Source organism: Cornus florida, unplaced genomic scaffold, assembly GCF_030987335.1.
Source record: "Cornus florida cultivar Cherokee Brave unplaced genomic scaffold, ASM3098733v1 CherokeeBrave_3.0.0_Hap2_Chr02, whole genome shotgun sequence".
Classification (NCBI taxonomy): Eukaryota; Viridiplantae; Streptophyta; class Magnoliopsida; order Cornales; family Cornaceae; genus Cornus; species Cornus florida.
Window position 1 is genome coordinate 84,148,791 of NW_026775572.1, and position 25,481 is coordinate 84,174,271.

The 25,481-nt window shown below is 36.6% G+C and overlaps 1 protein-coding gene across 1 annotated transcript; it reads right to left on the reverse strand.

Annotated features, from left to right (window-relative positions):
* Positions 1 to 377: 377 nt before the first annotated feature.
* On the reverse strand, positions 378 to 12,431 carry LOC132295393 (fruit protein pKIWI502). Its single transcript, XM_059793664.1, has 5 exons — positions 11,728 to 12,431; positions 10,285 to 10,384; positions 10,088 to 10,183; positions 9,906 to 9,986; positions 378 to 573 (listed from the first exon to the last, which is right to left on the reverse strand). Exons 1-5 carry the CDS (start codon positions 12,294 to 12,296, stop codon positions 511 to 513), a joined length of 909 nt encoding a protein of 302 aa, XP_059649647.1. The 5' UTR covers positions 12,297 to 12,431; the 3' UTR covers positions 378 to 510.
* Between the last annotated feature and the right edge of the window lie 13,050 nt (positions 12,432 to 25,481).

A 25,481-nucleotide genomic window follows, 5' to 3' on the forward strand; every position in this document is an offset into this window, starting at 1 on the left:
TTGGTACCAGAAGGAAATTCTTCCACCTGAATAACAACAAATTTTTATACAGTATTCAAAAGGACTACAGAGGTAGAAAACTAGAAAACTACATGTAACTTGATGCACCTTCATACTGTGGAAAGGGAATTAAAAAGAGTCATTAATAAATAATGAGTCCTGCCCTTGAAAAATTGCGGTTGAGTAGAATATATTAAATTGCACCCAGCTTCCCCGCCCGGATCAAAGATAGAATGAAAATTGAAAAATAATATGGCCAGTTTAAAAAATGTCGTCTTCGCAACCCTTCAGATGTTAATCCAGTTGTAATTAAGAGAGCGTGATAAAACCGGTGGAGACAGTTCTGAAAGATGACTCCAACACGAAAGAAGGCCAGAAAAGGCAAAATTGGTTTTATTTTGTTAATCTTGACTGAGATAATTTACACCCAGCAGTATGGAATGAATGAATGGACAACAGCTTCTCATCAAATAATAATACAACAGTATGAACCTCTCCAACTGATTGATGTCAGAAGTTCTTTAATATCTTCTCATTTGAGACTCCATCAGCTACTAGAACAGAAGTAACTTCCTGCAAGAAGCAAGAATTGAAAAAAATATTATACATCGTTTCCTTCTGACAAACATTATGCTTATCTCTTCTTTCTTCTTTCTTTTTTTTTCTTTTTTTTGTCACAATAGAGAATTTATAAAAAGCCTTTCCACAGTTGATATATGAATAAATAAACAAGTGAGATCAAAAAGAGGAGCTTGCTGCAGCAATATCAACATAAAGAGAGGAGCGTTAATTTCATCATAAAAATTTCACCTGACTGGCAGTATAAATATAAAAAATAAAATAAAGTAGAAAAAAGAGAACAAAAACGTCAAACACTACCTGTCCTACTTTTCATGTGAACTAATTAAATAGAGTATGAGCATAAGTGCACCACAAGAGAAATCATGCCAGATGCACATCCTACACACATCTAATGAAAAGAAGTGGTCTCCGGAATAACAGTTAAGTTAGCTGCGCTAACACTGTTACCAAATCTTCTCTTGCTTAGGGAAAAGATAAATAAAAAAAATAAAAAACCTGCATATGAGGACCGGATGAAAGGTTGTTTAGAGGCAGCCAGCAAAACAGGCAAAACAAACTGACTATTTTCCTCCTGTTATGAAAATCTCATACAAGGAAAACCCAAAGTATAGGCACAACGGAGACCCACCCTGGGGGAGCGAAAGAAGAAAAATACCACAAGAGTTTGGCAAGGGCATCTGGAACACTGTGCTCATACTTTGGCTCATACTTTGGCTCCGCTAGGAAAAGGATGAAACTCTGAAGGGCAGGAGCAGTATATTTCAATTTAGCAACAAGAATTGTTACCAATCTGAGGACAGCAAACTTGCCTCACCTCCGAATAGTTTACCCTTTTTATTTATGTTTTTATCTGCTGTATTACATGGACTCTTCAAAAAGAGGTGAAGTAACTGTGTCGGGCACACAATACTCGGATGTGGGTATGGGATATGTGTTCAACACTTTTGGTTGGACATGCAACTAAAAAACATATCTAACAATCCAATTTTTTCATATTAGTACTTCAAAATGAGTGAAATACCTAAATTGAACACTATGTTATATAAAGACCTTATTTTAGTCTAGAAAATAAAAATATTAAATAAAATGAATATGTTGCAATGCCCATGTGTCCTTTTGGGGGATTTCACATGTCCGACGGGTGGATACATACAAGCACAATTTAAAGTATTCTAACTCTTTCCAAACTACAAGTGACAGTACATATTGTGTCACAATACGACACTATGCACATCATCCAGAAACAACCTAATCCATGAAAGTGAAGCCCAACACTTACATAGTTACTCTGTTTCAGCTTAGACAGGGATATTCTAGTCCTAAGATTGTGCAACACCGATTGCATAAAATGAATCTGCCTAATAGGCACATCCAAATTGCATTCTAAAGCAATTCACCATTGTGTTATCCTCTGACAATGGCTATTTTTAACGTTCTTGGGGGTACCATATCTCAGTCAATAAGAGTTTGTGGGCTTATTCAACCAATGTGTTTTTTTTTCCCCTTCTTTTTCTCATCCAATGGGTGATTCTCATTTTGATCCATTTGTCATGTTCAAATAATGGGAAGTTTGATTAAAATTATGAGACTTAAAAGAGCACACTTACGGGGAAAAAAAATCTTATATACATTATTACATACAATGGAAAATGGTAACACAAAGTGCAAAAACAAGAGTTGCCTAAACGGATAGGTAGCAATTTGAGAAAAGAGAGAAATATAAAAATGTATTTATGAGAAGCTTGAGGCCAAATCAATGAAGTACAAGATGAAGGAATTTAGTGTTAGATGTTTGCCGATGTGCAATAAATAGCAATGACCGCAGCCACAGGAAGAAGTGAATTTGATAGAAGTTTGCGAGGGAGGATAAAAGGAAATTGTGCACAGGCAGTTAGAAGACATGGTATCCAGTGACTTAACAGAGGCTATGGCCTTCGAAAGAGATCAACTGCAAAAGTATTTAAGTAGCTAAACTAAATGCTATGTTACCTGGACTCGGGTACAGGTGTTAGATACGGGTGCCTGTCTAGACGTCGGATTCATCCATCTTTCAAATTATTGGATACGTGGACTTGGCTAAAGAAGAGTCCAAAAATTAGACACCTAAACAGTGGTCTAAATATAGGTCATCTACCTTAAATAATAAAGTAATAACTAATTTCAAATAAAGAGAAGAGGATCTGTCCCTACCCTTTCTCTACATAAAAGAAAAAGAAAAGAAATATACCAGTCATTTGTTTTTATATTTAACTTGGCTACTGTGGAAAATGAAACATGAAGAGAGAGAAACTGATGGAGGCTGCACAATTCTCATTCCTTGCTTAACCCTAAAATAAAGAGGGTTTATATACAAACATAATAAAAGGCCTAATTACATAATTGGCCATAAACTAAACATAATCACAACTTGCCCAATATATATAAATAAATGTTCTAACACTCCCTCTCAAGCTAGAGAATATATATAATATAATCCCAGCTTGGAAGAGATAGTTCTTAACCGATTATGACCTAATGCTTTGGTAAACATATTAGCTAGTTGATCTTCAGACTTTATAAATGGAGTAGAGATGCTCCCACTAGATAATTTTTCTCGAATGAAGTGACAATCAACTTCAATATGCTTGGTCCTCTCTCGAACACAGGATTGGATGCAATGTAAACAGCCACTTGATTATCACATAATAATGGAATAGGAGCCTTGATTCTCAACCCAAGTTCCTCTAGAAAATGTTGCATCCATGTCAACTCACTAGTGGTATGAGCCATTGCCCTGTACTCAGCTTCAGCACTAGATCGAGCTACCAACGTTTGTTTTTTGCTTCTCCATGTAACAAGATTTCCTCCTACAAATGTGTAGTAGCCTGTAATAGATCTCTTATCTGAAGGAGAACCAGCCCAGTCAGCATCTGTAAAACCTTCCACCCTGAGATGACCATTTGATTTATATAGCAACCCAAAACCTAGAGTTTGCTTGAGATATCGGATAATCCGAAGAACTGCATTCCAATGTGGCATCCTAGGAGCTCCCATAAACTGATTTACGACACTAACTGCATATGAAATATCAAGCCTAGTAATAGTGAGATAAATTAATTTCCCGACAAGGCGTCGATATCTGCCAGGCTCATCAAAAAAATCACCCTAATCAAACAAGAGTTTTGCATTTGGATCCATAGGAATATCAACTGGACGACCCCCAAACATACCTGTTTCTTCTAATAGGTCCAACACATATTTTCTTTGAGATAAACTAATACTATCTTTAGATCTAGCAACTTCAAAACCCAAAAAAAATCTGAGTTTACCCAAGTCTTTAGTATGGAACCGATTTTGTAGAAGCTGTTTCAACTTAGCAATGCCTTCACAATCGTCACCTGTGATAACAATATCATCCACATACACAACAAGAAAAATGAAGCCAACCTTAGTGTGTTGGTGAAATACCGAATAATCTGTCCGACATCTACTAAGACCAAATTCTAATGCTGCTTCAGCGAATTTTCCAAACCAAGCCCTTAGAGATTGTTTCAATCCATACAGGGCCTTTTTAAGGCGACAAACAGTATGACGATACTCCCCCTAAGCAACAAACCCATGTGGTTGCTCCATATAAACTTCTTCAGCTAAGTCACCATGTAAGAAGGCATTTTTCACATCTAACAGAAACAACAGCCAGTTACGATTGGCAGCAATGGAAATAAGGACTCGTATAGAATAAATCTTCGCACCAGGGGAAAAAGTCTCATCATAATCAACACCATAAGTCTGGGTGTACCCCTTTGCGACAAGACGGGCCTTCAAACGCTTAATAGAACCATCATGGAGGTATTTGACAGTGTAGACCCACTTACAACCAACCGGTTTGCAACCAGGAGGTAAAGGAACAAGATCCCATGTGCCATTATGATGAAGGGCATCCATTTCATCTACAATGGCTCTTCGCCAACCAGGATGAGAAAGAGCATCCAGCAAAGTCTTGGGAACAAGAGTAACAGACAATTTGGATTAAAAAAACAAGAGAAAGAAGGTGAAACATGATTATATGAGACAAAGTTAGAAATGGGATGTGCAGTAACACAAGAGCAAGTACCTTTACGCAATGCAATGGGAAGATCATCAGGTTGAGGAGGAGCCTCAATAGAAGTAGACAATTGGGGGGATGCTTCCTTTGGTCGTTGACTATACACTTGAAGTGGTTGTGGTCATGGTATGACAGACTCAGTTGGAGCCACGGAAGTAACAAATCAGTATTTAGAGACGAACCACGTGAAGAGAAGTAAGGAGTGTCCTCAAAAAAGGTGACATCCATACACACAAAAGCACGACAAGTGCTAGGATCCCAACATTTATAACCCTTTTGAGTTTGAGAGTAACCAATAAAAACGCATTTAATGGCACGAGGAGACAATTTATCAATGCTAGGACGTAAGATATGAGCAAAGCACACACAACCAAAATCATGAGGAGTCAATGCAAATAACGGACGAGTAGGAAAAACAATAAAATAAGGGCATTTCCAGTTAAGAACGGAAGATGGCATACGATTAATTAAGTAGCAAGCAGTTAAAACTGCATCTCCCCAAAATGCTTTCGGAAGATGCATAGAGATCAATAAAGTCCGAGCTATTTCAATTAAATGTCGATTTTTTCGTTCTGCTGCACCATTTTGTTGAGGAGCATAACAAGAAGAAGTTTGGTGCAAAATACCACGAGAGTCATAAAATTCTGAAATAGCACCTTTGACATATTCCATAGCATTATCAGATTGTAAAGTCCGTATAGCACATCCAAGTCATCCTAGAATAGTCATTAACAAAGGTAACAAAATATGAAAAACCTAAGAGACTGGTATGATGAGCAGGACCCCATATATCAGTATACACCAATTCAAAAAGAGAAGACCGATGATTATCGATGCGGGGAGGAAATGATACCCTATGATGCTTGCCCAATTGACATGACTCACATTCTAAAGTAGACACTGACTCGAGAAACGGCACTGCAGATTTCAGCTACCTTAAGGAGGGATGACCCAATCGATAATACCACTGGCGGGCAGAGAGACCCATGAATGGAGAGCCGTACCACAAGTAGATGGCTCACAATCGAAGTAATATAGACTGTTTTTCACAATGCCGCCACCAATTGTCTTCTTTGTTTTGAGATCCTAAAAGACGCAAAATGAGGGGTAAAAGGTCACGGAACAGTTAAGTGCCTCAATGATCTTACTCACAGATAATAAATTGAAAGGAAACTTAGGAACCAGTTGCACATGAGATAACAAGATGGAAGACGTTAATGGAATCGTACCCTGTTCAATAATGGGACGAGTCCTGCCATTGGCTAAAGTAACAAAAGAACGAGAATTAAACTTGTGAAAATCATAAAATAGAGATTCATTACCCGTTAAATGGGTAGATGCCCCAGAGTCGAGAACCCAAGAGGAAGAGGAAGACTGGAAGTCCGAAAAACATGCAATGTTACCTATTTGGGCAAAGTTGGCAACACTGTCAACAGATTTATGTGTGCCGAATTGACTAAGGCATTGAACTCCGCTCCGGATATTCTAACACTATCAGTACTAACAAATGCTGACATTGTAGTAAAAAAAAAAATGGAAGAGGCAGAAGAGAAACAACCTAATATCTGTTCTAGCTCCCAAACTTGGAGTTGAAAAACCAAAAATAATAACCTCGAATTTTTTTTTTTTTTTTAAGAATTGGAGAATGCAGAATCAAAAAAAATAGTTTTTTTTTTATTTTTTGCACCACTAATGAAACGGAGAAAAGAAGCTCGAAGAAAAAAAAAATCCTGCAAAGAAAACAGGATGCACAAAAACGGGGTCTAGCGGATGCAAAAACGGGTCGGGCCTCAATATACGAAATGGATCCAAAATAGTGTCGGGTCTCAAATTTGGGTCCAAAAAAACTGGGTTGAAACTGAACTAGGTCACTGTAAAACTGAGTTCCAACAAAACTAGTTTGGGCTACCTTAGTCCTGTAGCCAAACACACTCCTTCCTTCACAATCACAAAGTCACAGTACTGCAACACAAACCCACAAGCTTCAGCTGTGACTGAGGAAGGACCCAACCCGAAATTGGACTCAATTGGCGAAGACACACACTCCAACGTCACCAAGATAGTGCAGCAAGCCACCGGTGAAAGAGAAGATGAAGGAGAGGATTCAGATTCACGGGTGAAGAAGAGGTACAGAACCTGAAATTGTCGCAAAACAGTGGCCGAAGAAAATCCGTACACACAAGAAGACAGCGCAGTAAACGCCGGCGAGAAACCTCTACAACTCTCAGCCAAAATCAGTTTCCTTATGGTGACGACGCAACTGGCAACAGCCACCGTCGACCCAATAACGAGCAGCGATGAGGATAGAAGGCGGCGAGCTCGCCGACAGCCAAAGCTACAAGATGACGATCTGATATTTCATGATCGACTAAAAAAAAAAAAAAAAACTCGATGATGAAGAAGCTCGCACACCGGCAATAACACCCTCTTCACGGCGATGTCAGCAAGCAATTTTGGGAGGCACCGATCGGTGCTCTGATACCATGTGGAAAATGAAACATGAAGATAGAGAAACTGATGGAGGCTGCACAATTCTCATTCCTTGCTTAACCCTAAAATAAAGAGGGTTTATATACAAACATAATAAAAGGCCAAATTACATAATTGGCTATAAACTAACATAATTACAACTTGCCCAATATAAATAAATAAATGTTCTAACATAAAATAGATATTATTTATTTACCTAGATATTATTTACTTGAAAAACAAGTAATAGTAGTCTTCTGGGAGGAAAAAAGATCAAAAGCAACTAGAAAAAGTTTTTTTTTTTCCCTAGTTGGTAATCCCCCCCCCCCCCCCAAGGAATTGTTTGCGCCTAACAGGAATCGATCCTGAGACCTAATACTTCATGAGGCACCAGGCCCAAGTCCTTTCCAACTAGGCCACCTTTGGGGTGTTACTCGTAAAAGTTACTTTAGAGTAAAATATTTAAAGTAACTTGCGAAAGTCATAAGAAGCACAGGGCACAACGTGATAAGCACACTGCAATAAGAAGCACGTGACCCAATCTGTAACACATCTGAACATTAAATAAAGATATAAACTACCTCAGAAATGCAAATGAATGGACTCTCGGCAGAACCAAATCGCGCAACAGCTGCGTGTGAATGAACAGCCACCTAGCTTGTGCACTGGTTTTCTACTCACAATTTCACCCATAAGGCTTATATCCAAATATTCTCCGCTACAATATGGCACATTTGGACTGAAAGGAATAGAAGACTACATCAAGAAGCTACCAAGACAGCAATGGAAATTGCTAGATCGGTTTGGTGGGAGATTTTGGATGTCTCAGGTCTGCAATTCAGGGATATAATTTGCAGCTGATTCCTGTTTTGTTATTCTGTGATTTATTTTGCTCTTAAGATGTACCCTAGTTCTTCTTTATGAAATTGTATAGCAGAGGAATGCCTCTACTTAGTGCATTGTACCATTGTTTCTGAATCTATAAAAAAATTCCCACTTTACCTAGGTGGAAAAAAAAACAAAACAACCACCTTCAACCTTGAAAAAACCCTAGTTTCGAACCAGCAGCCTCCATGAACCCTATATAAGACACGTGATCTAACAAAGAGACGTCAAAAAAATTTCAAGTCCCTCACAAACAGCCATCGAAACAATCCTTCATGAGAATGTCTTCATCAGTCATGTTCGATAGATGCAAGAGATGTCTGACCCAAATCCTGTGTCCATGTCCATGTCCATGTCATGTCATGTCGAAATGGACGCCCTGGGTTGATGTGGTGATTCCAGGTAACATAGCCTAAATGTAGTTAGAATTTAAAGCACTGTTGTGCTAAATGAAGTCTTGTGATTGCAAATGCATTTTTTTTTTTTTCCAAGTTAGTACTCACACACACTTGTCTCTTCTGAGACTTGAACCCTTGACCTCCCTTTAGAAAGTAAGAGCTGATACCGCTAGGCCACAGGCCCATTGGTATTGTGATTCCCACTTTTGTGCTAAATGAAGTATTTTTTATTTTTTTTTCCTAGTTGGTACTCACACACACTTGTCTCTGAGACTTGAAACCCTGACCTCCCTTTGGGAAGTTAGAGGCTGTTGTGCTAAATGAAGTATTGTGATTGCAAATGCATTTTAATTATCTAGAGATTCTGAATTAGGAAAACTTTTCTAGGTTTAGATGTGAAAGGATAATATAGCACATAATTTTCAAGAAATATGCCATTTTCACCAGGATTAAATTTGATGCTAAAAGATGGGCTTTTGACCTTAATATTTCCTAAAGGATTTCATCACAACAATCTTACTGCAACTTTTCATGACGGGTTACACAACCTGGTCAGTCATTCTTCCTAATTGAGGCACACTCCAATGTTTAAGCCATAAGTTGTCAACTTCTCACTCCACCTTATTTCACACCCTTTCTGAATGTGCTCATCAAGCCATCACATGCATCACACCAATGGTTCTTAATAATGCAGCCAGTGGTCAAGTTGCACCAGTTCTAGTCTAATAGTCTTGCCATCCCTCACTTTCATCTTAGTTAAGCTAATACTGTGGATAACATTACAACACCTTCCTTCTTCTTTTTTATAAGTAAAATTTTATAAAAGGCGCTCAAAAGGGAAGCACTCCCAAAGAAGACAACAGCCGTCCAAGACGACACTATAGCTTTAAGCTATCCACAAAATCCAAAAGACAATCCATTGAATTACAGTCCCGCCCATTTACCCAAAATAATAAAGACTTTAAAAGCAGCTAAAAAGAGTTCGAATGGTGACAGAAATGCATATTTTCATACAACTTAATTACATCAGAAAACTTAATTACAACTTATGTTTTATTGCTAACAATACCAATCAAACCCAAACCTCCACTTATTTCATGGAAGCACTTGACATTGTGCCACGATGGGTTAGGTAACTATCTCTACTGAGGAAAGAAAATCCAAAACTAGTTTTTAAAAGTAGAAGATAAACAACATGGAATTCTGAACTTATTCATCAGAGAGAGAGAGAGAGAGAGATTCCAAACCAACAAAAACAAGGAAAAATAAAAACAATAGCAAAAACAAAAACAAACATATCTACAGAGACATGCAATCATTTTCTGGGGGTATATAGCATGATAGATACTGTTTCAGGATGGAACAATTTTAAACAGAAAATTGCCAAAAATAATCAAGAAACAATATCAAAGGAAGATCTTTAAACAGAATAGCCAGCCACTGGGAAAAAAATTAAAAAAATAAATAACAATAAAACAATGACAAACCTCAGTCATCTGTTTCTGTCCGCAAAGGACTGCACCTGTGGCCTGGGGGCTATAAATTTTTTTGGCTCTGGCAAAAGCAGCCTGCAAAAGCAGTAGTGTCAGCTTGAACTTAAAAGATGTTAAGTTGGTCATAGGAGATATGACAACTTGAACTTAAAAGATGTGCAAGAGTTGACTAATACCTGTACATAACCATGTTCACCTGTCCAATTACTGTCAGGTTGTGATAATACTGGGACAATTTTTACACCCGAAGATTCCCAATCTTTGAACCTATCCTATAAAAAGATGGGAGAAACACAGGCTTCAATATCAGAACTGATCAAGCAGGCAATGCACTATAGATTTCTGACACAATGAGTAAAACACTGAACAAAACCTGATAAGCCATTCTTTGAAGGTTTCTAGCTCCATAATAGAGCCTAACATCGGATCTCTTATTGGCGCTGAATCCTGATTCAATCAAGGACCGGATTGGGCTACATGTGATGAAGTATAGGGAAACGAGTAAGTCATGGATAAAAATATACAGTATTCATCACACTAATAATTGTAATGAAGGCCTGTCCAAGTGCTATCTTAAGAGGAGAAAAAATTGGCATAAATATATACTCTCATTTCATTAAATGCAATTGCAAGAGAACATGTATAAGCAGTTAAAGACACACTACATCTAGGGGAGTAAAAAATATTTGCATCTAAACTTTACAACCAAAATAATGGCTGCTAAATGAAGTCGAGCCTAAAGCACAAAGAAACTAGAAATGAATGGGGATCAACCTGTAAAGTAACACTATCATAAAGATGATCAACAATAGCAGAGTTCATGGAGAACATACTGAGTGACTCTACATCAAAAGTAGCTTAAGTGGTTGTTAGGGCTAAGAGTCTGATACCTAGAGTTATAACATTTTCCTCATAATGGATTGTTCCAGCTTGGCCTAGGGTGTCATGGATTTTCCCCAAGGTTTTCAACGCAAATTTGGTATTCTTGTATGTGGATGCTTCAAATCATGTTAATTGTTATCGCTTTATTTTTTGTTAAAATGCATTATAATTAAAATAATACCTTTTCAACCCGTGTCTAAAGTGGGACTTAGGCATAGTTTGACCTATCAGAGTCTGGGGTGTGAATCCTATCCTTCCCTTCAAAAATATGATAAAAAAATTATATGGGTATGGAGATGAGTAATATATACAGCTGCATAAAGGCACAATGGAGTAGGGGATGCTGAGGAAGAAATACGAATTGAAAAGAGAGAGAAAACTACAATTATAGGATGACAAAATAAATTGGGTAGTTATACTGCTTCTGAAACTAACAATGATAACATTTGAGACGAGTAGTCTTTCATCCACAAGATGATCAACACTGTAGGCTCCTCACAGCAAGAAGCTCTCCTTCCTTTCAAATGGACCCAAAAATCCCAAGACAGACTCTTTCACCAAGCACCACTCTTCCAGAACCTGTCCTACATCTCTCTCAATTGAATTTTGAATAATATATGGCATGTTAAAGTTTTTGGCATAAACATTAAAAATAAAACAAAGATAAACACATGCATTTTGGCAGAAATTTCACTAACACACACATAAAAGTTTTGGCCTTGTCCTATATTTTAAATAGGTTCCATTCCCAAAACCTTGGGCCGATCTTACAATGGGCAAATCACAGTTTTGAAATCAAATTGCCTAATTAAAGCACAGTATAAGAAGTGGTATATATATATCTGTGCACACCAATTAGCAGACAATTCTTATAATTCATTCATTCAAATTCAAAGGATGGAAATAAGTGAATTGATTTGATAAGAAGGTTCACCTAATCCCAGATCCAGTGGCGAAAATCAGAACGGTTTGATAATCCTGAGGCGGCGATATTTGATCGACATCGAATCCTTTGCCCATGACTGGACTCAACTCAACAACGTCCCCTTTCTGGAGCCCACAGAGAAGCTCCACCGTAGAACCCGCCACACTCTTTACCAAGAACTCGAACGCGCCTCTCGCCGCCGCCAGCGACGGCGGAGACGCTATGGCAAGGAAGGACGGCTTCGCGGCGTCCGGCAGCCGTAGCTGTAGGTACTGTCCCGCACGCGTGTGGGAGGAAACGAGATCAGGGGAATCGGAGACGTCGATGGTGATGTGGAAGAGGGAGTCGGCGGCAGGTTGGACCTCAGCGAGAGGTGCCGGGGTCCAGACGGTGGTGTCTTGGCGGAGAGCGGCGGCGGCGAAGGAGGTGAGGCGGCGGCGGTGGTGGCGGAGGTTCAGGTGGCGCAGAATAGCCATCGGAGGATGGAGGTTGGTGCAACGGGACGCATGGGAGTAGAGGTGGGTAGAGAGAGAAAGTGGGGGTGGAGAGAGAGTAATACTACTAATAGTAATGGACATGATTGTGTTTTGGGGAGATATATTTGAGAGGGTCGTGGTGGAAACTAGAGAGCTCCGCCGCCAAAGTTGGAGGAGGAAGGGGCGATGAAACTGGTGTTTGATAAAATGCGCCGGGTTGAATTTTGGGAAGGCTCACTGTGTATCCACGTGTCCTCTCTTTTGTTCTGCCCCCGAGAATCTGGAGGATAACTGTGGGACCGCTTTATTGATTAATTGTCCCGCAGGTTTTACTTTCTTTAAAAAGTAAAATCATATTTTTACTTTTTTGAAATAAAATAAAAAGTTAAATAGTGTCGAATAAAAAAAAATTATTTTTAATATTTTGAAAGTAAAAAACAAAAAGGAAGTTTAATAATTTTATTTTAATTTTGCTTCCTTTATCTTTCTCACTCTATATTTTTTTTTTTTTCTCTTTCTCTAACTGTCCGGCGAGGCATTAGTCGATTCATCGTTTAAGCCCGTTCCGAGAGCTATACCCCTTACATAGTCTAAGGCCCTAATCTTTCTATTTCTGGTATTTTTGGACCTGGAAGGTCTAATCTTTAGGGATCAAAATCAAAAGCTTGCCTTACAGGGTGAGGGTCAGCTTGATCCTTATGCCGCGGATCTTGAATAGAAGCGTCTTATGCTTCAGAGATTTCAAGAAGAGGTGAGTCTATTCTTCTTTTTTGTTGACTTTTCATGTCTTTTCTTTTTCAAAGATTTTTGACTTTTGAAAGCAGAGTAGAAGATGCCCAATTGCCCGATTCCTTACCCACATCATCACAGCCTCTTCGCCGTTCGGTCCGTTGATAAGTTCAGTCCATCCGGCCTCAGCTTGGAGACACTGCTCGCCGCCGCCGTTCATCTACTTTCAGCCAAGTGGGCTTAGGTTAAACCAGTAGAGATAGAAAATGTTTATGTCTTCTCTCTCCTCTTATCGGATGCGACTCGAACTCCATTGGCGGCGACGGCATTTGAGACCACCAGGGTCTCTGATTCGGCAGAGAATTCCGTTGATTTTAACTTCTTTGAGGAGGAATTTCATATTAACCTTGCTCTTTCAAAACGATGAAGGGGTTTCAGTTTTCGACGTGTTTAGTAGCAGTTTGTGGTCGTAGAGAGAAGAGAAGAGCGATGATGGTAGTGGTTGTCGGCAATGGCGGTGGTTGTCGGCGGCGAGGAGGTGGCAGTGGCAATGACGGTGGAGAGGAGGTGGGTGATACAAATGATTAGTTTGGATATATATATATATATATTATAAACAGTGCTACAGTAGAGAAAGTGATTTTCTACAAACATGTAGAAAATATAAAAAGTGAGGATTTCTCACTTTTTCCTCTCTTCATAAAATTAGGAAGTACTTTCTTAAAACAAAAAAGTGAAAGTATTTTACTAAACACGATTTTTACTTTTGATTCTCAATTTTAGGAATTGACAGCAGAAATCAGAATTCAGGCCCTAATACTTTTACTTTCTTGAAAAGTAAAATCATAATTCTAATTTCTTTGAGATGAAACAGAATGTAAAATTATATTTAGTAAACTATAGACTTTGAAATTTGAAAGTGTCTAGTAAACTGTAGTCTACTTTTGAAATTTGAAAGCAAAACACAGAAAGTGTGTTTAGTAAAAAATAATAAATTTCTGTTTTTACTTTTGGTTCTTGAATTCGACAAATATCAAATATCAGAAAACAACATACCACGGCCATATTATGATCCAAAGAAGCCTGGGCAGATTGCTCTGTTTTGAAAACAATGTAAGCATGAACACTGCAAACCCCTAAAAAATTTTCATCAAAATACTAATGAGAAAAAGAAATATGAAGAGCAAAAAAACCCATACGGTTACTAATAAGTCAAATAATCTCCATAAATTAACAAAATTTTGAGGAACCAACTTGGTTCCTTGAAGGATGACTAATAATTACACTATTTAATATTTAACAATGGGTCATTGCTTTGTGCAATTGTAAAACTCATGCTGCCAAGAGAAATATTGCGGGTATGAGTTTAAGAACAATCATATTGGCCAAAAGTTAAGTTGTACCCAATCCACCCCTATCATCCTCAATTAATGGAAGTTGAGAACCCATATTGGGCAATGGCGTTTTACTTAATATTTTAATTTTCTCAAAAAAAAAAAATACAAGATTACTCAATTTTGCCAAAATTCAAAGGGTTGCTATATTAGCATACTAACAAGTGAAACAGAACTCTAATTTTTTGGCCAGCATACACATAATATCAAAAGCATGCAGATTATAACATAAATCCAAATGGCATTTAGATACAAAATTAATTCAAATAAAAGTGACAATATTGTAATATCCAAATAGAAAATTAATCCAAGTAAAGGTGACAATATTACAATATCCAAATAGAAAATTAATCCTAATAAAAGTGATAATATTACAATATCTAAATAGAAAAATAATCTTAATAAAAGTGACAATATTATAATGAGCAAATAGAAATGATTCATCTATCACAATAGTTGTTCCACAACTCATTTGCAACTGCATCACGGGGTTCACTCATCTCTTAAATTAGCTCCTGTGTAACATTTACTCTCTGAAAAGTACCACCTAGCTCCATTTATTCTTCTTCTTCTTCTTCTTCTTCTTTCTTGAAGATTGGCATTCTCATCCTGTAATACCCCCTAATTTCGGAACACGGGTTGATTAAGTCCGCGCACAAAATCAGGGGATATCAAAACAATTACAGTATTTAAACAAGCACAGATTACAAAATGAAACAAAGAATAAAATAAAACGCTGAAGAAACTAATAAATAATAAGTCCCTTAATAACTTCCAAACGGTTACAACTCGGGAATCCTGTAACTCAAGGACCCTTTAACCAAAAATCCATAATCCAGAAGTTCATTATTAAATACTAGTAACAAACGAAGAAATACTAATATCCTACTTTTAAATAAAGCGAAAGAGTGGATAAGTCCTCCAACTGCGCATCCTCAACCTTGAGACTTGAACTTCTAATAATCCTGAAAAAAATAAATCGCGGGTTAAACTCTACGAACAAGCTCTCTCTACTAAGCCTCTGAAAACCAATAAACAAATCATCTATACCAAACATCAACCCTACTAAAGTTTTAACTTTATTACACGATGCTACAAATATATATAAATACTTATATATGTAGTACAATAATCCTGTCTATTAATAGGATCACTTAAATTGCCAAAACCATTAACCAATGGTTAATTACTAATCATACCTAAACTAATCCGACAATATATATCTCTTTTAAAAGAAACTCATCAATTCCTTAATTTTATCAAAGACAGTAATTTAATCATCTAAGCAATAAATTACAATTAACCGAATAATAAATTAAATCCAAAACCCAATAGTGATTTTTAGTTATTTAAAACACACCACTAATATCCAGGCCTTGACAAATCCTCCATGTCACCCAACATTATTCTATTTATGTATATAAAATAACGCACTAACTGGTAAGTATTGGATTATTTTAGTCTTAATCCAACATATACATACAATATTCACAGATGAAATTTTAATCATCTAACACGTAATAATTTAATTCTACAATGGCAACTCAACCATGCCATTGTAAGTATATCTATTTATGTATTAGCAATTCAACCATGCTTCCTTAAGTATATTTATTTATACTTTTAAATAGCAATTCATCCATGCTTCCTCTACATGAAATAATTCATAAATAATAAGGCCATATATATTTAAGCCGTTGGCAACTCACCCATGCCTACAATTCAACCATGTACCATATCGTAAAACTAATTTAACCACATACCACACCATACCTAGGCATTCCATGCATATAATAAGCATACCATTTAAGAATTATAAATATATATAAATATACATATCTATATACAAGTACTTATATATATACGTCATTCCTTACTAACCAAATATATATATATAGACAGTTATATACACTTCTTTCCACCCCCAACTACTAATTAAAATTATATATGCATATGAAATACCCAAGCGATACTCTATGACTCCCAAAACACTACGAACGCATCCGCTGATGGTTGTTTTCAACCATAACAGTTTAAAACCAATTCTGGGAATTCACTAGGATCCCCAGGAACTTTCCAGGACCCCAAACACTGTCCCACGCGCCCCCACGCGCCACCACACAGTCTCAGACTTGCTACACACGCCTCCACGTGCCACCAAACACTGGCTGTTGTCCTCATGCACCTACACACGCTGCACACGCGCCGGATTTGGCCCTCCGCGCATGCTGGCCTCTCCTCATTGGTTGGCCTTCCTTGTCATGGTGAGCTCGCCCACACTGGATCTTCATCCACCCTTTAGATTGCATCCACCGGCCAAAACATGCAAGCACACCATCTCTTCATAGACCACGCCGTATCAGATCTTTCTGCTATTGACTGGACCTTACCAATGGTCCAGATCTGTTGTGCACCTAAGTTTTATACGCCGTATCACACCACAATAGCTTCTTATCATCAGGACCATTTAACGGTCCTGATTTAAGCGCACCAAGGCGCTGTACACCTTGCCGCACTGAATTCCAGCACCTTTATTTGGGTGCGCCGATCTCAAGTCTCCAATATATATATATATATATATATATATATATATATATATATATATTCACATATATATACACAGAATATATAAAATAACTTTTAAAATCATAAAATAATTCCAGAAAATTCCCATAAAATCCCAGAAAATTCTAGAAAAATCCCACAAGCTTAATTTAATTATTTTGAGCCTAATTGAACATATATAGTTAAATTAAGATCTATTTAATTCAATTCATCACGGTACACCAGGTTAAAGCAATCTATAAAAATTTCTGCAACTAAAGTTTAATTAATCTAATCTTACATACAAGATTTTACATTATCAGACATTACATACATACATACATTCACATGTTTAAACTTATAATTTTGTAAAGATTAAACATGCTCATATAATCCTACTAATAAATTAATTTAATTGAAAATAAATAAATACATAAACTATAATTTCGATAATCAGGTGATAGGTTTATGAGCCCTAAGAGGAGAAGTAGAGAAGAACTTGCCTTTCTTTTCCAAATCCAGTCTCCTCTTTCTTTGATCCGGTTTCTTCTTCGTTAGTCCTTCTTCTTCTCTCTCTAACTCTCTTATTTTTCTAACGTAGAAAAAACTCCTAACCCTAAAGTCTTATGTCTCTATTTAAACACATAAAAAAAAAACCTAAATCATTTTCCCATTATGATTACCATAAAAATAAATAATATTTATCTTTTAACTAATATATATACATACATATATTTTAATATAAATATATATATTACCTTCCATATATAACCATTAGTTAAATAAATTATATATACCTATATATATCAATATATATTTATATTGACATATATACCCCTCCACATGATTAAATATACCTATATATATCAATATATATTTTTATACACATGTAATTATATAGGTATAATTATGCAAAGATAATTATTAAATATCCTCATAACCATGAGCCTTTAATAATTAACCCAACAAGGCTTCCTTCAAGCCCAATACCACATCCTTTGGCCCAACCTCCCTTAAACCCAATCCAAATATTTTAAATACATAAACTAACTAAATAAATAATACACGCAAGCGTAACTACACCTAAACCCAATAAACAATTCACTCATTAGCATTTCGCAAATCAAACACTACAATTTTAACAAATAAAATTATAAAACATAATTTAATTAAAACAAGACAAGATATCTACACCCTTAATTAAATAAAACAAATCACAATTTATCTACGCACTTAATTAAACAAAACGAATCATAAATAAAATAAATCAAAAAATAATAATAATAATAATAAAATAAAAATAATTAATTTTAATTAATTAATCCTTTAAAAATATTGGGGTATTACACATCCCCATGTTCATCAAAAAGACGATCTAAACGGGCTTCATCACGAATAAAATTACGTAATGTGCAACAAGGAATAACAATGAGTGCTTGTACACTCAGTTTGTAAGAATGCATCAACTTAAGGATCGGCCAACACATTTTTAATATACCAAAATAATGTTCTATCACATTTCTCAGTGATGAATGCCTATAGTTGAATAGTTGATGAGAACCCCTTATTCGTCTCCCCCTTTATTCCTGTAAATGATATCTTTCACCGCGATAAGGTGCTAAGAAGTACTTCATATTGGTGTACCCAGAATCCACAAGATAATACTTACCTGCACAAACAAAAAATAATTAATTTTTTTTTCTAATTTAATATGATAACTTAAACGTATGATATCTTAATTTAATACCTTCGGGTGGCAACGGAAAATTCATTGTAGGATCAAAAATAGTTTCCAATAATACTCTTAAGTCATTTGCAGAGCTTTCTCAACCTACCACCACATATGTATATTTCATGTCGAAAGAACAAATAGCCACTACATTTTATATTGTGTCTGATTTCCTTCCACGATAAGGAATTTGTAAAGATGCCGGGACATTTGCATGGATGTGTGTACCATCAATTGCGCCAATGCAATTCTATAACACATTATTTGGTTAATAAATATAAATTCACAATACCAAATAATTAAGTTAAAATATTTAAAAAAAAAAAAAAAAAAAAACTACCTGGAAGAATGGAAAGTATTTCTCATTATGTTGAATCTCCAAGGGTACCTCATTCATACTTGGTGGACATATTATACTCTTCCCTAATTCGCAAACATACTTTAAAACTCGGTGGAAATATTTATGAACAGTCCCCGTAGATTGTTGATATCTTTCTGCCACCACTCAAACATTTTCATTGTGTGCTGAAGTATACAAGAACATTGCAACTTGTTTTTGTATGGTTAAGTACATAGAATTTTCCAAACCTAATCCATTTAACCATTCATATAAATTTCTAAATACATGTTTATCTATCCTAAAAAGTCGATAACAACTAATGGGGTGGCTTTTTACTAGTTCAAGTGTATAGTTATGGCCTTGAAGCATAAAAGTCATACATGTTCTTGGTGGAACCATATAATGTTCCATATACTTAATGACGATGTAAATAAACAACAAACACACTCCCATTTCCTCCTCTTCATCTTCTTTATCATCATCAATTAAAGTAGGCAAACAAAATGGATCCATAATGGTAAACCTAATGCAATAAAACATGAGATGCACAAAATAATAATGCAATCAATAAAAATTAGGGGAAAAAATTACTTCATCTTCAAATAACATATATAATATCTCAATTAACACAATAAAAAGACACAAATTAAAGCAAAGAAATGATAAATATTAGCAAAACATTGTCAAAAGGCAAGTGTACTAGTTCTAAATCACAAACATAAGTTTACTAGCTTAAACAAATCCCAAATAAAAATTACAAACACCAAAAGAAAAAACATTGTCTCAAACAAACACAACAATTGCAATCCATCAACAAATAATGTTGCAGCCCATCAATCTAGTCCCAGTTGCAGCTTTTCAAGCCATTCCCGTTTATTTTCGTCACTAAGTTTAACAAATACTCTAGTCCAAAGCGGATCATCACGAAATTGTTTTAGGGCCTTGAAAAATGTGTCACCATCAATTGGTCCCATATCTTCTAAGATTTGCAAACATTTAGTAACTTTAGCGGAGTCTTGATCAACTTGAGACATACCACGTAAGTCTCCACCCTTGTCTAGTGCCTCTGTCTTTTTCTTAAAATATTCACTAATTCCACTCATAGCAGAGGAAATTGTCTTTTGAAAGCTTTCTTTAGTTGATCTTGTACGAGCAAGGTCAGGAGACCGACTTCTATGATGAGAAGTATCCACGTCTTCATTGATCTCATTAGGATTTTCATCTCCCTCATCACCACTAATTCATGGGCTTCTATTTGAAGGGTGAGCACGATTACCAGTTGCATATGTATCACCAAATAAGTTGCTAAACAAATCATAATGTTTGCACCCTTTTTCCCAAAATCACTTAGCATATCTGACTTGCTGCAATTATATTATTATTAATTTATATGAAGCAATAGATAATATTATAAATAATATATTCCAACTAACCTTTTTCATCTCCTCCCATTGGGCATCTGTAAGTGTAAGCTGACCAGTTAAAAGGTCCCATGATGAACCAGTGTTGGATAGAAATTTTTTGTATGTTTTATATCTGTCTCTCAACCCATTGAATTTATTCCTCTAGGTTCATATACTTTTCTTTAGTCAACCTTAACATCACTTCTTCTAAATTTTTTCATCATTCAGTAGAAAATGTGGTGTCTTTCCGATTTCCATTCTTTCTTTCTTCTTCCATCAAATTATTACGATCTCTTCATTTTTTTCACTCCATAGAACTTGAGTACTTTGATCCTCGGCCACATTATCCCCATCCAATAATTGAGTACTTTGATACATCACTACAACAATTAATACTATGTGAACAATTACTATATACCAAAGTTGCTAACATAACTTAATTAAGTATTTTGATCCATCACTACAACAATTAACACATTTTTACAACTTATTAGATCAGAATAAAATAAATGAACAAACAACCTTGCATTCACAGTGATTCCACATGAACATATAATACTGTAAAATAATATAAGAAACAAAATCTCTGGCACATATATCCAAAGAATGAGGGACATTGTGCATTCCTCTCAATATTACAGTAACTAAACAACAATATGGGAATTAACACAAGCAGTCAACTAAAAGTTTGATAAACTAACATCCATACAAATTATGGATTTGTTTCGAATTGCCCAATGATCAATGGTGTTTCTCACTTCTACACCTAGATAATATCATTCATATAAAAAGGGGTGGAAAAACATCTGAACTCCATATACAAGAAATGGAAAGGATTGGGAATGTCAAGATAACTCAACCTATATGATAAAGCCTGGAACAGAATGATGTTTAACAAATTTAGGAGAAAAAATTACGTCATCTTCAAATTCAGTAAAACATGGTATAACAAATTAAGGCATCTTCAAATTTAGAAAAAAAAATTTAAGCCATCTTCAAATTTAGGGGAAAAAAAATGAGTACTTTATTGTCTTTAATTAATCCAGACCCCTAACTCACCCACCCAGTTCGACAATTACACAATATTGTCTCTATCTAGATGGTCTTACATATTTGATTTGTTTCTCTATAAGTAACCAAAAAAAAGTACTTTATTGTTATCAGGCCTTGGAAAAACAAGCTTATCACCATCTTTAATCTTTATACTATTTTTGTACCAATTTTTTCAGGACACTTTCTATCTGAGTTTGTCATTCTTTTACAATCTTTTGACCAAACTTTTTGGTCATTTTAAGATATTTCTAACAATCTTGTCATTGACTACAATTTTTATACAAGACAGACTTTATTAAAGGGGTGGTGGTGGAGGGGTACTTGTGCATATTTGGCTTAGTAAGGTAACTGGGTTTGTAAAAATACTTGTAGATCTAATAAATATAAAGGGAAATACAGATATTTCATTGAGAATGGAGCATAAAATGATTTAGGAAGAGATAAATTGCAGATTTTTAGGGCAAAATCTTCATAGACGAAGAGAGAGAGAGAGAGAATATGAGAAGAAAGAGAATCTGAGAAGAGGGGGAATCTGAGAAGAGAGGGCGAACTTACAGATGATGTTATCGGTCGCCCATTGAGTCTCTGTTGCCGGTCGAAGGTTGCAGATAAGGGAGCACGATTGCCTTGGTAAAAGTTTCTTGAATCATATATGAGGGCGAGAGGCGAGGGTTGCGATGATGATATAAACGAGAACGACGTTTTAGGTTTTTAAAAGTTAGCGCTACAGTGTTTTAAGTTAGCGCTACAGTGTTGAAATTACTTTCTCCGCACAACACAGAAAGTAGAAAAAGTTTCAATTTCTCACTTTCTCTTCTCTTCAAAAATTTAGAAATTATTTTCCTAAAATGAAAAAGTGAAAGTAATTTAATAAATGTGATTTTACTTTTATTTTTGCTTTTTCAAAATTGACAGTAGAAAGTAGAAATTAATTCCTGTTACTAAACAGGTCCTAAATCTTTCCAAACTAAGAATTGTGAAATATTTTAGAGAAAGTTGAAGGTTCTAAAATGTTGAAGAACTTAATAATTGTAGAGAAGTAGAGAAGATTCTAAAAAAGGAGAGAGTTTTGTAAAATATAATTAATTAAGTCATTTATGTAGAGTTTTCTTGAAGCTATGAAGGATGCATATAAATAGGCAATGAGGGTCATTTGTACCAACAAGCTCTGGAGTGAAAAAGACTGAAAATAGAAATATTATTCCTCTTGCCAACAATAGCCTAAATGTGTGTGAGTGTGTAGGCCGAGTGGAGGGCATGAGGCATTACAACATGAGTTGAGTGTGTTGGTACAAGTAAGTGTGGGAGTTAGGCTGACAAAGGTCTTACGAGCAGAAGCAACGCCTTGGTGCCACACATGAGTGGCTAGAGTGGTGATGAGACTTTAGACCTGTGACAGTTGGTATCAAAGCGAAGGTTACTTATGCATGAGAGCGCAAAGACTAGAGGTGCTGTAAAAAAGGAACCTTGTTCATTAGGCAAGTGCATGAGGGAGCTGCACAAAGAAGCGATGGAAGGCCGTGCTAGCAGGAGGTTAGGTAAGTCGGGACTCAATGGGGGAGTTGTTCAAGGCACAAGGGCACAGTTACAGAGTCGTCATGCTCAGAAGGAGACCCTCTATCGAGCTGGGGGTGGAGGAGTGAGCACCATGTTAGGGAATGGCGGAGGAGTGAGCACAACGTTGGGGAATGTTTTTGGTGCTATGGCGAGCGCCACACGAAAGATTGCCCACAACACGGAGGTGGCGAGAATAGGAAGGTTAGCAAAAGTTATGCCTATTATGCGGCGCACAGTGTGTTAGTATGCTCACATTTGGCTTCACTGCTAGCGCTAAAAAAGGAGGAGGCTTCGAAATTTGCACCCGTCGTACAGGAGTGCACGAGTGAGCCGTAAGGAGAAGGCCAAGTGAAGGAAGGCATGTTAATGGAGAACATTCCAAGCAAGGAATAACATTTTCCCTTACCATCCACTTACTGGTTTGAGGAGGAGGAGCCCCATGCAGAGGAGACCCACGTACAAGAGTGCACAGGTGCGCTACTAGAGGAGGGCAGCATGGGAGACGAGTATATGCCGTGCAAGGAGGAGTATTTGTTGCTTACTGATGAGCTTATAGGCAACACTGAAGAGGAGAAGACTGTGAGTGTAGAGGTGCTCATGGAATGTGCTCGTGAGTAGGTGGGGGAGTCAATGAGAGCATCACTGGGCATGTAGACGACCTTAACCTGGAAGGGCACATGGAGGAGTGGTACACCTTGCCAGTGGAGGACATGAAGAAGAACAATAAGGCCAATGTCATTAGGAGGATTCGTGAAAAGCAGAGGTGACCGAGCTACATGTCGAAGGCAATGGAGGTCGGGTGCCAAGGGACGCTGCGAGTAGAAAGTGCCTGGGAGAGGAAAGAAGTATAGAGACGATCGAGTTACATACGAAGGAGACACGCGATAATAGTACCTCATCAAATGGAAGGGGTTTATAGACAAGCTTGGAGGATGAGTGCCAAGACTACGACGAGGGCATCGCATAAATTAGGTGGGGGAGAATGTCACACCCTACCTAATTTTATGGAGGTTACGTCACACTGGCAACACATGTACGCAAAGGAAACGCCTGCATAGCATGAGAAAAGTATAGTAGAGTAGAGTTCTAGAATCTTCCAGAATTGTGAAGAGAATTGTGGAATATTCTAGAGAAAGTCGGAAGATTCTACAATGTTGAAGAACTTGTAGATAGTGAGAGTCGAAAGGTTCTAGAATGTTGAAGAACTTGTAGATAGTTGTCGAGAAGTAGAGAAGATTCAAGAATTGTAGAGAGTTTTGTATAATGTAATTAATTAGGACATTTATGTAGATTTTTCTAGAAGCTAGGAATGATGCCTATAAATAGGCAATGAGGGTCATTTGTGTAATGCCCCAAATCCTAAGACTAGGCATTAATGATAAAACCGAATACCTGACCCGGTGACAAGTCCAAAATGTGGAAGCAAACACAAAGAATATGTCACTAAAGATGAAGACTCTCTAAGACGATAAGGGAACCTCAAACGGAGTCAATAAGACTTAAACATAAATGCAACTGACTCGAATGCGAAAATGAAAGGGTAAAAAGGTCATACATGTGGACAAAATATCCAATGAGGTCACAAACACACCTAGATAATAATAACATTTACCAACGAACCCTAAACCATCCATGGAAGGTTACAAAGTGGCGTCTACATGGCCCAAGAATCATGAGCTGGAAATAGGAGTTTCGGCAAACTGAAGCACCCTATACATCGACCAAAATGGCAAACTCAGTCGACATGAAGTCCCCAGGTATCGACCGAAAACTGGAGGCCTCGAAAATGCTCTGTGCTATAGTGAAATAGAGTTTATCGGTCGATGTGAAAAAGCTACACGTTGACCAAAACTTCCATGTGTCCCAAAATTGACCCTATGATCAAAATTCCAAGTCCCGGTCACTTCCATGCATACCCAATGCTAAAATATGAATAGATAAATGTCCAACTAACACGTCTAAACATAACAAGGACAATCGTGATCCAAAATGTGTGTGAATACATACATAGAGTGTACATTGAAATGAAATCCATACATTGAGATATAAAATGGCCTTAAGGCCTCAAGTACATCATTTATACAAAATGAAATATATAAGGTGAATGAGATTACACAACTCAAGTATATACATTTATTCAACTTACACAATCCATTATAATGTCCATTTAGCATGGCAACAAAATATATGAACCTCAAATACATTAACTAATTAAATAAAAGGAAATGTCGTCTTCAAAAGCTCGCTTCAACCTGAAAGGGGAATCAATGAGGGAGTGAGCTACAATGCTCATTAGGTAAATGTTAGGTACATACACGTACTACATTTATTTAACTTCACAAGTTTAGCATGTGTCAATAATGTAAGGAAACATGCTCCTTAACGTCTAATTTCCGGGAAGCTCCTAAGGTATCATCCTAAGCTATCATTTGCAAATAGGCATGATAAATTTATTACATAAGACTCAACATACATATGTATCACCCATTCCATATCTAATAGTCAAATACATAACAAATGAAATATAACATGAAATCA